The sequence below is a fragment of the Gymnoscopelus braueri genome (assembly GCF_963280865.1).
Source record: "Gymnoscopelus braueri genome assembly, chromosome: 10".
Classification (NCBI taxonomy): Eukaryota; Metazoa; Chordata; class Actinopteri; order Myctophiformes; family Myctophidae; genus Gymnoscopelus; species Gymnoscopelus braueri.
The window spans coordinates 19,617,953-19,630,583 of record NC_137611.1 but is presented as its reverse complement, the minus strand read 5'-3'; the positions used below and the strand labels follow the sequence as shown (position 1 = coordinate 19,630,583).

The following is a 12,631-nucleotide window of genomic DNA, read 5'->3' as shown; positions in this document are numbered from 1 at the left end:
CCAGAGACCCCCATAAGAGAAGATTTTTGTTTAAAAAAATCAAAATTATTTCAGTTATACGTTTTTCATAAGCGATCTACAAGCTCATAACGCATGACACTGTGATCTTGTAGATATTTTTTTATATCCGAAGTATAAAATAGGGTTAGAAAGTGATTTATGATGCTATATTAACTGGGGACACCCTGGAACCCCCACAAGGACCCCTGGGAGTCCCTAAAAACTATTAGTTTTGTTTTGTCAAGTGCATACAATTAATGAATTAAAAGTAATGTTAGGTTATACAATTATACACTGTATGAAAATACAGTTACACGCCTACTTCAGGACACACACGTGGACAGGTGAACAACTTGACATGCATTTATCATTTTGAGTCTCTAAGAATTATGCATTTAAGCGCCAAATTGATGACCTGTATCTGAAGACAAACGGTTTCCAAAGTTTTTTTTGTATGTATGGTTATATAGTTGGTTTTTACAAGTATGGTTTTACAAAGGGAGTATGTCATATGAAATATATTGTGTATAAGTTGTTGATTGTTGATGTTCATTTTGCTTGCAGCTTGTGTATTATTTGTTTTTTCAAGCTCAAGCATGAATACATTATAGATACTTAATTGTTTGGCATTTCTGTATTTTGTCCACTATGTGTCACAGTTGTGTCTATTTGATCTCTGATCTGTGTGCTGCTGATAGCCAACTCTTTGCCTATGATTGACTGTGTTATCATCATAATGTTCACCCAGGGAATGCAAGAGAACTGGGCACTTTATCAAGTGGGCCCTGTGCAAATATGTATGTATCTTTGTCTTAAGCACATCATGAACCCTAGCATCCCTATTCTGGGATGAACATTTGGCGAAAATAGATTGACTATTTTTGGCAAAGAGAAGGACAAAAGGAGGGAACCAAGTATAGATCCTTGGGGGACCCCGGCCAACTAAATATACAGGGTTTTAGTGGTTAAGCATTAAGTTTAATATCCTTAAGTATAATTTCATTTATTACCAAGGGTGACCACTGACCAGTCTGCTGTAAATATAAATGTTGTACACTCGAGTGCTAATGCACCTCATTATTCATAAGTGATAAGAAATTAGTCTTAAATGTTTTGTTCCAATTTTCATATACAACGAAGCATGATGGCTGCTACATGTAAATGTCAGTCATTTATGTGTAATAAAAACAAGTTGGCCTACTGACACATAGTTACAGTAGGTGTCACCAATATCTCCCATGCCTCTGTGGTGTACTTTGTAGAGCAAGCAAAAACAAAGTAAAAGTCATGTATAAAAAAATTTACTTGAGTAAAAGTAGTACCAATATCACAATATACGTATTACGTACAGTACCAAGCGTAAAGGTTCTCATTAAGCAGAATGTCCCATTTCAGAAATTGTGCAGAATTTTTATTATTGTCAAAGAAAAGCTGATCTACAAGCTTACAATGTCACATCACGATACATTATGAGCCAAATAGCTGAAGTATAAAATAGGGCTAACATGCTTTTTTCTTTTTATAATTCTCTAAATCTGTAAATTAACTTTTAACTAAAGTTTTCAAATAATTGTAGTTGGGTAAAACGTACAATATTTGCCTCTAAAAGATGTAGTGGAGTAGAAGTGTGTGTATAATATATATATATATATATATATATATATATATATATATATATATATATATATATATATATATATATATATATATATATATATATATATATATATATATATATATATATATATATATATATATATATAAAAAAATGAAATACTCAAGTAGGCTATATTCAAAGTCCCTCAAAATTATACTTGTAGGCCTACAGCAAAGTGGGGTCTGAGGACCCCAGGGGTCCCTTGAGGTGGTTCCAGGGGGTCCCCAGAAAAATTGGTTAATGGCTTCAAATTAAGTTGAACCACTTTAGACCTATTTTATACATCAGCTATTTGATCTACAAGCTCACCGCTTCTAGAACTGCTATTTAAAAAAAACTAAATCTTGACACAATGTGAAACATTTGTAATATTTTTTAAATATATATTTTTAACAACATCTTGTATGGAGGTCCCTCCTGGTACAACATATTTTCTGATGGGGGTCCGTGGACAAATAGGCCTACATATTAATTTGGGGGTCCAAGAAAAGGTTTGAGAACCACAGGCCTACAGACAGTAATTGTACTAAGTTACTTTACACCACAGTGCTCTCATATAGCAGACAAGTTCAAACAAACCTCAGACTATAAAGTCTTTGTTTCTGTCAGAGAGCATACAGGCCTACACCTGGAGGAAAGACTGAGGAAGCTCACAGACAGCCTATCATCAGTGGTCTTTTGAAGGGGCTGTTGAGGTCTAACATACGTCATAGTGGTTGTCATTTGGTTCATGTTTGACCAGAATACGTGATCTAGAAAGCGACACTCTACTGTGGATGCATTGGGGTCATGTTCAGGTCAGGTTTTTGATTGATTGATTGATGTACTTTATTTAGTAAGACATGAGAATGGCAGTACATGGAAGTACAAATTCACAATACAAGGTCTACTAAACTGGGAGTCTCATTAAGCACTAAGCTTGTTTAAGATGAGATCCCCATGCACACAAATCATGATACATATAAGAGACAGACAGATATACACACTACTATACATAATGTCATACAATCAGTTTACAGGTTACTGGTATGAAGAGTGAAAAATATGTACAAGAGAAGAAGGAGAAATGGGGGGGTAGGGGGATAGATTAGGACTTGGGGTAGGTTAAGACTTGGACAGGGGCCATTTTAGAATTGCAGCCTCCTGAAGGTGTATCTTTAGGGCAGTTTTGAAAGTGAGTATTAATCGAGAAGACAATAAAAAACAACGATATACACGCCGGTTCAGTGGGCGGCGGTACTTACACCTTTCCTTTGGGTTGTGAGTGATAACCCAGAAGAAGAAAAGTTAGTCGACTATTTACTACCACCACCAGGGTTGCCATGTCCGTTTATTACAAGCGACTTTATGCTTCTTTTTCTGTAAAGTTGCTTGTAAATATTGGTAGTTACGGGTTGCGTTTTTTGGGCTTGTTTCTAAAGTGCAGTTGCTTATTTAGACTTGCTTCCAGAAAAAAATACTTATTAAAACCAGTGGTTCTCAAATATTTTATTTAAAAGAAATGCTCCCTGGCACAGTGCCAGGGAGCATTTGTGTTGTTAGAATGTTTAAAAAAAATATTCCACATTTTAGTGCAAGCTACAAGCTTGTAGACCGGCTATTTCAAATAGCTGATGCATTTAGGTGTAAAGTGCATGTGGCCTGTGCAGGTTGCTTCTTTTTGGCTTGTTTTCCCTAGACCTGGTTGCTTATTTCTTTCACAAAAGCTGGCAACACCGACTACCGCCACACTGCCCACTGCCCACCACCACCCACGCTGGGCAAGACCTGGGATGTTGGTTGTCTAGGAAGTTGACAACCGGAAATGGTTGAATTTGGCGGAAGTACCGCCCAAGGAAATGACGTTGATGCTTTACAAATCTGTTAACATTCTCCGTGAAAGAAACAAGTGTTGTGATTGGTCAAAAATATCGTTTCCGGGGGAAACGGAAATCCTGTCCACTCAGGACTTCCTAGACACTCGCTGCTTTAGGTCGTGACCAGGCTCTTCTTTTCGCAGATAAGTGAGGCTGGGACCGAGGCTAACCACCACCACAGTCAGCAACCAGGAGGACAGGAATCACAGGATATAACTCAATGTAAGCCCCGATAGAGCCCCGTCAAACCTAAATCAGGTAGGAATATTTATTTCTCGTCGGTATTTTACGATTGTAAGCATTGGAGTGAATGCTCGAGGGAGGGACATTTTTAAGTTAAACTATAGAGACAAAGGCGCTGCCTGGAGTTTTGTGCCGATATCATGAAAGAACGACCCGCCCGCGTAAAATTGTCTCCATACAAGTTGTATGGATACAACTCAGCTGATTGTTCAATGAACCATGGCGAGAAGGCGATCATTTCCAAAACCAAGCCTTCAGTACCATTGGTCTGTTAGTATATCAGGTGTAAATATTAGTTACCAGTGATGGAAGAAGTTCACATGTTTTACTTAAGTAAAATTATCAATACTGCAATGTAGATAGATATACTCTGTTACAACTTACAAGTCCCGTATTCAAAATGTACAAAAAAATAAAAGTACAAAAGTATTGGCATCAAACTATACTTAAAGGTAGGGTAAGTGATTTGCTTTGGTTAAAATAAGTGTTAAATAGCTCTATATTCTGATAGTACTCATTGCTATAGAGTGTTTGTTCAGTATTAGGAGTCTCCTTGTCTCTCCACCCAGAAAATGCATTTTCGTTTCAGTTTCAGTTTCATTTCCAATTTTATGGAAGTGATGACACTAAGAAATGAGCAGACAAAATTGGAACTGGAACACTATACAAATTAAGCTTAAAAAAAATGTACTTTCTCCTGATTGGCTGAGATTTTCATCGAAAAATGTATTTCCTGTTTATTAAAGAGCTGGAGAGACAGGGAGACATCTGTTACTGAAAAAACACTATAGCAATGATTACTATCAGAATATAGTATTTTAACCTTTTAACAAAATACTTTTTGTTTTAACCAAAAATGATCACTTACCCTACCTTTAATGTAGGCCTACCAAAAGTAAAATTACTCATTGTGTAGCTCTGGTCCATAGCCTTGAAGGAGTTCTTCAAGGCTATGGACCAGAATGTCCCATTTCACAAGTTCAAAATGTGTAAAAAATGCTTTGAAAATAGACGATCTACAAGCTCACAGCATTGCCTCGCAATGCATTGTGAGCTTGTAGATCTGCTCTTTTCAAATGGCAGAAATATATCTAGGCTGAAGTGGTATAGTCGTCACTAACCACTTCAGCCCTATATGTAGCCTATATATATATAATATATATAGTGTGTTTTGTAATAGTAATCAAAATCTACAAAGTATAAGTAACTCAAGTTTTCAAATAATTGTATAGTGGAGTAAAAGTACAATATTTGCCTCTGAGATGTAGTGGAGTAGAAGTATAAGTATTGAAAAATTCCTCAAAAGTGTATAGGCTACTTGAGTACAGTACTTGAGTAAATATACATAGTTACTTTACAATACTGTTAGTTACAACTATCTAAATGACTGTTTGTGTAAACATACAGGAAGAGTGGGCACCTAAACATTGTGGGCACCTCAATGTTAAAGGAGGGGTTAAGGAGGGATATGAGAATAATAAACCATGTCAATCTAATATACTATATTTGATAACTCTTACTACATGGGGGAAATTTCTCATGAGAAATTAATGTCATCCCTTCTTCTCTTCCAGGGATCAGCATGGCAGCTAAGAACATGATCACACGGAACAAGACAGATCTTCAACACATTCTAATGCCAAACATTACCTTCGTCAGCCAGTGTGTATTTGAAAAAAAGCTACTGGTGCCCTTTGAGTATGCCAACTTGAAAAGCATCTCTCGCCCATTCGAGGCAGCCACTGAACTTGTGGACAAAATGCTTTTCAAGGGGGAGACAACTTGCAGGGCATTCCTGCTGCTGCTACAAGATGCAAAACTAACAGATGTGCTTCCTGAGCTGAAGACAATGCCATGGTACAACCCTCAAACCACGTCTTCAACTGACCCAACCACAAGTTATTTTGATGCAGCTGGTTCTCCTATTCAAGCCACTAATGATTTTAACCTAGCTCCTAACCGGCACCTTGGTACAGGTATAACAACCTACTACATTTACAGCCATTCTAACCTCGTAAGCAGCTTCAAGTAATAGATCTTTTTGTTGTAAATGTGTAATAAGCTCTCACGAATGTTTGTTGTTGGAAATTTGGGGTCTGTGTTGTTGAAAGTAGATTACTTGAGCCAACACACACTAACCCTGATTTTCTTTTCTCTTAAGGCTTAGCTACTCCTACCCAAGAAACTGGAGGAATACTAAAGGTGATGAACCATAGTAATAGCGCCTTGGTAGTGACTTTAGCCATAGTCATACAACGCAGACAATAGTCCCAGTGCTGCTTTTTCCAAACTGAATTATGTTTCCAATTTTACAGGATGTTCTCTAGAAACCAAGACAGGACATACAAGCGGGACCCTCAAGACTACATCCAGGGAAAAGTCTACAAATAGGCCTATGAAGATGACCCTCTATCAACGTCCATCCACCCCAAGCCAGTTAAAGCTGCTACAACGAATAAACCATACATTTTTTAACAGAGTTTTATTTTTTATATTGTATTGATGAGGCGCTCTGATCAAAAAAGATCAAAGTGACCCCTCAGGCCTATATCCTCAAGAACACCATTCTGACCTATTTTGACCTCTGACCCAGCATTAGCCAACCATTTTAACCACATGAACGGTCCGAATTCTGGGAATGTCATGATTAGGGATGCCAATAAAAATTATAATTTCTGAATATTCGTGGCAGTCTCCAATTTCATTTTCGATTTTATATATGTACGGTACATTCAAGAGATAGTTCACCCCTAAAATGACTTTCTATCAATTACGCACCCCATGGAGACTTGAATTCATGGATATTTTGTTTGTGTTTGTCGCATTCCTAAACCAATAATTTGAATTTAAAGATGACCAGCAGTGGTTCCAGTAGGAGACGCAAAGAGTCTCCTTTGTGTCTCCTACCGGAACCGCTGCCTACCTTATTGGCTTAGGAATGCGACAAAAACATATCCATGAATTCAAATCTCCATGGAGTGACTAATCGATGAACTATCCCTTTAATATATTTTTATTGTGTATATTTATGTATCAACATATAGGCTAATACCACTGTACAGTAGTATTTGGGGTGGGGCAGGGGGTATAATAGTCTAAATCCCTAGTCATGATAGAAGAACATTCTGCGAAAATAGATGAAGATTTTTTTTCGCTGTTTGATGTACAAGTATATAGGGTTTAAGTAAGTGGTTATGGATCATTCCCTCTTTGCAGAAGAGGTCGACTTATGCAACAAGGTGGGAATTGTTCATGTGGCAATTTTGTCTGGTGCCACAACACATGGGAAAACCAAGATAGGGCAACGGTTTTCCTGTTAGAGGTTTGAAGCAGCTGTAGCTTATGACGATGCAGCACGCAAAATGTTATTTATTCATAAAAATACCCATGTGATGATATTCGTTTTCCTTAGAATAAATGCACACATTCTGAAACAAAGTATTAGTGAGCACATGAGCTCTTTCAGATGTAAGGATGTGAACTATCCTGTGTTGCCCGTCATTTCAATTAATGTTCACATTTCTCTACGATTCCAGGGCATTGAACACAACAAGAGGGGAGATATAGAAAGAACAATATGCCAAAGGGACATCTATTGGATTTACACTTTAGATACACTTCAGCGGTTCAGCCTGAAGGCCTCAGTGAGGCTGTAGGCTGATATGATTGGTATATGAGATTTATGCCGTAATCCAAGATGATTATTTTCATAATTTCTAGTGTAGAATCTGGGTTCTATCGTTCATGGTCTCCAGCATATAGTTATTTATTTTATTTTAGGTGCATATTTTCTTTGGGTGTCTCTGATTTATGATGGCCACTTAATTAAGGCTGATCCCTAGTCTCAAAGCCCCATTTACTATGTGATCATAAATTGATTTTTTTTTCTATATCACTGTGTTCCATCCCTTTTTAAATATTCTATTGTAAAAGTACTCCATTCAGTACTAAAACACTACAATTCCAAAGAGGTAGAGATTCTACCCCCAGGTTGAGCATGCATATGGGGTGTACAACTGCAAGGTCATTTTGTGGACGTCCATGGATGAACTTTAACCCTAATTGCCTATTTACCTTATTTGAAGCATTTTAATTGCATTACCACTGGTGAATTACAGGAGAATTACGGGCATTGTTGAATAGAAGGTCTAAGAAAATGCCGAAACTAGATAGACCTACATTTATTGTTTTTGGGAGTATTAACTACTTGCATGGGGACATTTAGCACACTCCGGCCACAAGGGTGTAGGATAGGATCTGTTTATGTGGACGGTGATTACGTGCACGTGCACGTGCATACAGTAGTTGGTTTCAGGAGAGAGACTGGAGTGTTTTAGGACTTTGGAGAGACTGATAGAGAGCTACAGAGGTGGAGCATTTGATGTCAATACAGTCCCGCTCAGTCACCCTCTCAACAAAACAAGAGACAACAACCGAGGACAAGGTATCTCGTTTACTCTCTCACACACACACACACACACACACACACACACACACACACACACACACACACACACACAACTTCTATGGATGTGCCATTGACAAATCACTTCATAAGTTCTGCCCTAACACTAAAATATGTATCACATATGTATTCAATTCATATTTATTTGTGTGTGTACACAGCACACAGAGAAGGAGATATTGAGGTGTTAAATTCAAGTTGATTTAACATTCTAATTCAGTTTTGATGGTGTCTTCAACAGAGCATGTCTACATGGAGATGTGAATGCAACATGTCATGGCGTTCTATCTCCACAAAGAAACAATGGCTTTGGAATACTTCAGGATAGGGCTGTAATGATATTCCGGTATGATGGTTCAACTCAACTCAGCTGTAGAACACATGATAGTTCACAAAAGAAAATTCTGTCCATGCATGTGATATAATAATACTAATTTTGGTTCTATTCTGGTGGAGCATAATTGTCTTATGCAGTGGTTCTCAAACATTTTAATGTTAAATACTCCCAGACCGTAGACTCCCATCTGAAAATATGTTGTGCCAGATAAGAGAAGATTTGTGTTAAAAAAATCAAGGTTATTTCAGTCATACACTTTTTCATAAGCGATCTACAAGCTCATGACACTGTGAGCTTGTAGATATGTTTTGATATCCGAAGTATAAAATAGGTTTAGAAAGTGATTTATGATGCTATATTAACTAATTGTGCTGGGGACACCCTGGAACCCCCACAAGGACCCCTGGGAGTCCCTAACCCCTTTGCTTTGAGAACCACGAAAACGATTAGTTTTGTTTTGTCAAGTGCATACAATTAATGAATTAAAAGTAATGTTAGGTTATACAATTATACACTGTATTTTATACCTTTTTTGTATCACAGTATGGTTTTACCAAGGGAATATGTCATATGAAATATATTGTGTATAAGTTATGTTAATTTGGCTTGTGTATTATTTGTTTTTTCAAGCTCAAGCATGAATACATTATAGAGACTTAATTGTTTGGCATTTCTGTATTTTGTCCACTAGGTGTCACAGTTGTGTCTATTTGATCTCTGATCTGTGTGCCGCTGATAGCCAACTCTTTGCCTATGATTGACTGAGTTATCATAATGTTCACCCAGGGAATGCAAGAGAACTGGGCACTTTATCAAGTAGTGGGCCCTGTGCAAATATGTATGTATCTTTGTCTTAAACACATCATGAACCCTAGCATCCCTATTCTGGGATGAACATTTGGCGAAAATAGATTGACTATTTTTGGCAAAGAGAAGGACAAAAGGAGGGAACCAAGTATAGATCCTTGGGGGACCCCGGCCAAATGAGTATACAGGGTTTAAGTGGTTAAGCATTAAGTTTAATATCCTTAAGTATAATTTCATTTATTACCAAGGGTGACCAGTCTGCTGTAAATATAAATGTTGTACACCTCATTATTCATAAGTGATAAGAAATTAGTCTTAAATGTTTTGTTCCAATTTTCATAAACAACGAAGCATGATGGCTGCTACATGTAAATGTCAGTCATTTATGTGTAATAAAAACAAGTTGGCCTACTGACACATAGTTACAGTAGGTGTCACCAATATCTCCCATGCCTCTGTGGTGCATGAGATATGCCATATGTGTTTTGTAAACAGAAGGTTGTTAGTTCATAAAAAAGGATGAAGTTTGTAGAGCAAGCAAAAACAAAGTAAAAGTCGTGTATTAGAAATTTTACTTGAGTAAAATTAGTACCTATATCACAATATACGTATTACGTACAGTACCAAGCGTAAAGGTTCTCATTAAGCAGAATGTCCCATTTCACAAATTGTGCCGAATTTTTATTATTGTCAAAGAAAAGCTGATCTACAAGCTTACAATGTCACATCACGATACATTATGAGCCAAATAGCTGAAGTATAAAATAGGGCTAACATGCTTTTTTTGGTAATAATTCTCTAAATCTGTAAATGAACTTTTAACTAAAGTTTTCAAATAATTGTAGTGGGGTGAAAAGTACAATATTTGCATCATGTAGTGGAGTAGAAGTTTAAGTTATATATATATTTATACAAAATTAAATGCTCAAGTAGGCTATATTATAAGTCCCTCAAAATTATACTTGTAGTTCTCAAAATGGGGTCCGAGGACCCCAGGGGTCCTTGAGGTGGTTCCAGGGGGTCCCCAGAAGAATTGGTTAATAGCATCAAATTCAGTTGAACCACTTTAAATCTATTTTATACATCAGCTATTTGAAAATAGCAGATCTACAAGCTCACAGCTTCTAGATCTGCTATTTAAAAAAAAACGAAATCTTGACACAATTTGAAACATTTGTAAAGTAACTCCCCAGTAACAGCACTCACTCCTCTTGCTACTTTAACACGTCGGGTAATAGTTTGAAACCCTGTGTCAGATCTGTGTGTGTAAAGGTCCTGTCATAAAGTGTTTCTACTTCTCTGAAGTGTGTGCTTTTTGGCGGAGTGTGTTTTGTATCTGTCCCGTGAATGACGTCAGACAACAATCCGCCCCCTCTCTGACCGGCCAGTCAAGTGCATAGTATCTCTCATAGACATATAAAGGTAGACGCCTCCTTCGGCTCTGAGGCATTGGTATCTCGGCAAGCCCAACCCAGTGGTTTCGTTGAAGCCAAAGGGACATGCTGGCCATTTATGGTACTGCAGCTTAAAACGGCGTGGGTGGCACCTTTAGCAGTTGCAGTACGTAGGCGTAGGTATCCGGTCCCATGACGTTAGGGGTTTGGGCTTTTTTTTCTCCTGCATACTGTATATAAAGAAATGGCTGGTTGCCAACTTGCCGGGACTGGAGTTCACGGAGACACACACAGTCACAGAGCACACTGAACCAGAGCGGATGCAGGACTCGCTTTTAAAGAGCTTTCGACGTTCTCAAACCAAAGAGAAAAAACTTGGGAAATTGTAAGAAAAAGAAAGAAAGAATACATGCCTGTGTGCACATTTAGTTTCCATGCACCTCTGTGACAGTAGCAACATCATGTCTAACATTCTCCCTTGTTTCTTCCAGAGGTGGAAAGGTGAGATGGAGAAGCCGAGCAGCTGCTCCATGGTTGAGATGGTACATAACATGCACAATCACCACAGAAAGGACGACGAGGATCTGAGTAATTACTTGGATCTGGATTTTATTCTCGCCAACACGACTGGCACGGACTGTCCGTGTTGTGTGGCACCCATCGGAGTCGGTACGGAATATATGGGCTCTGCTGATGCGCACCTGTACACCACCAGCACCACGGGGAACCAAGTGCCACACTACCCATCAAACGACCACCGCTCAGCGCCTCCACCGTACAGCAACTATGGCATTACGCGCAGCAACAACAACAACAACACAGCCATTCAGAGAAGATTTTACATCAACACGGTGCCGTTTCCTCCCAGACAGGACAATATTATTAACATCGACAACATCAAAGTTGAGCCAAACATGGACAGTTACGGCCCCGTTCTGGGCATGGCGCCTCAGAGCAGGAACGTGTCCTGCATGATGGCCATCTCCCCGCGGGCGGCCAGCAGTATGACCCCGCCACTCAGCCCAGGGGACCACCAGGGGACCACCTCGGACTGCCAGTGCCAAGCACTGATGTGCCACTCCATGAGCTTCCCGCAGAAGTATCATCATCATCCTTCAGCGGCGTACCCACACCATCACCCTCAGCTGCCTTATAACCAAGGGGGTTCGCATCCCTTCGGCTCCATGTACGAGGATCATGTTCTCGGCATGCAGTCTGCAGGCGCGCAGAGAGTGATGCTCACACCGCCGTCATCTCCCCTCAAGCTGCTGGAGTCCAAGCCTAGAGGCCGGCGCACCTGGCCGAGGAAGCACACCGCCACGCACACCTGCACGTTCGCCGGCTGCGGCAAGACGTACACCAAGAGCTCCCATCTGAAGGCAGATCACCAAACTCACACCGGTAAGAACCATTCACAATCAAGACCAAAGATATCTATGGACTAGCCTTGGATCAAGACTATCATAGATGTATTTGACCTTTAAGTCAGACTCGATCAAATACATCTATATGATAGTCTTCTTGGACATTATTCAACGACAAAGGCGCGCAATTACGCATGAATCATAACGGTGTGTATGTGCTGTAGTTTAACGCAATGCTTCCCAAACAGTGGGTCGGGACCCATTTGTGGGGTCGCGGACACATTTTTATGGGTCACAATGTCAAAACGTAAATTTAAAAAATCTAAGATTTTTCAAACGAATTTCATGAAAAAAAAAAAGAAAACATAAATTAGAAAACAAAAATAAGTTCGCTCGCTCCGACGAACTGACCCGTCATTTCCGCAAGCACACACTGGCCACCATCCCTTCCAGTGTCACCTGTGTGAGCGTGCCATCTCCAGATCTGACCACCTGGCCCTTCACATGA

At 39.1% G+C, this 12,631-nt stretch overlaps 2 protein-coding genes and 1 long non-coding RNA gene across 4 annotated transcripts in view; all 3 read left to right on the top strand.

Annotated features, from left to right (window-relative positions):
* The window catches only part of LOC308093086 (SH2 domain-containing protein 1A-like), a gene marked incomplete at its 5' end in the record, with an annotated part of 11,448 nt that extends 2,376 nt beyond the window's left edge, over positions 1-9,072 (top strand). The window contains 2 exons of one of the 2 annotated variants that reach the window (XM_080439297.1): positions 8,062-8,200; positions 8,463-9,072. In XM_080439297.1, the coding sequence (XP_080295423.1) occupies positions 8,062-8,200; positions 8,463-8,485 (162 nt within the window). In that variant the 3' untranslated portion in view covers positions 8,486-9,072. Of the gene's footprint in view, positions 1,011-8,061; positions 8,201-8,462 lie in introns of those variants that run through there. The other variant, XM_080439296.1, reaches the window with a different exon arrangement.
* Positions 3,626-6,231, top strand: LOC308093087. The gene is made up of 4 exons (XR_013933847.1): positions 3,626-3,771; positions 5,331-5,732; positions 5,918-5,958; positions 6,072-6,231. It is a non-coding gene; the product is annotated as an uncharacterized lncRNA (long non-coding RNA).
* Positions 9,073-11,265: 2,193 nt separating the features above from the next.
* Positions 11,266-12,631, top strand: LOC308093966 (uncharacterized protein; the record flags this gene model as incomplete). Its single annotated transcript, XM_080440383.1, has 2 exons — positions 11,266-12,160; positions 12,498-12,631. The coding sequence occupies 2 exons, from the start codon at positions 11,266-11,268 to the stop codon at positions 12,629-12,631; spliced, it is 1,029 nt and encodes a 342-aa protein (XP_080296509.1).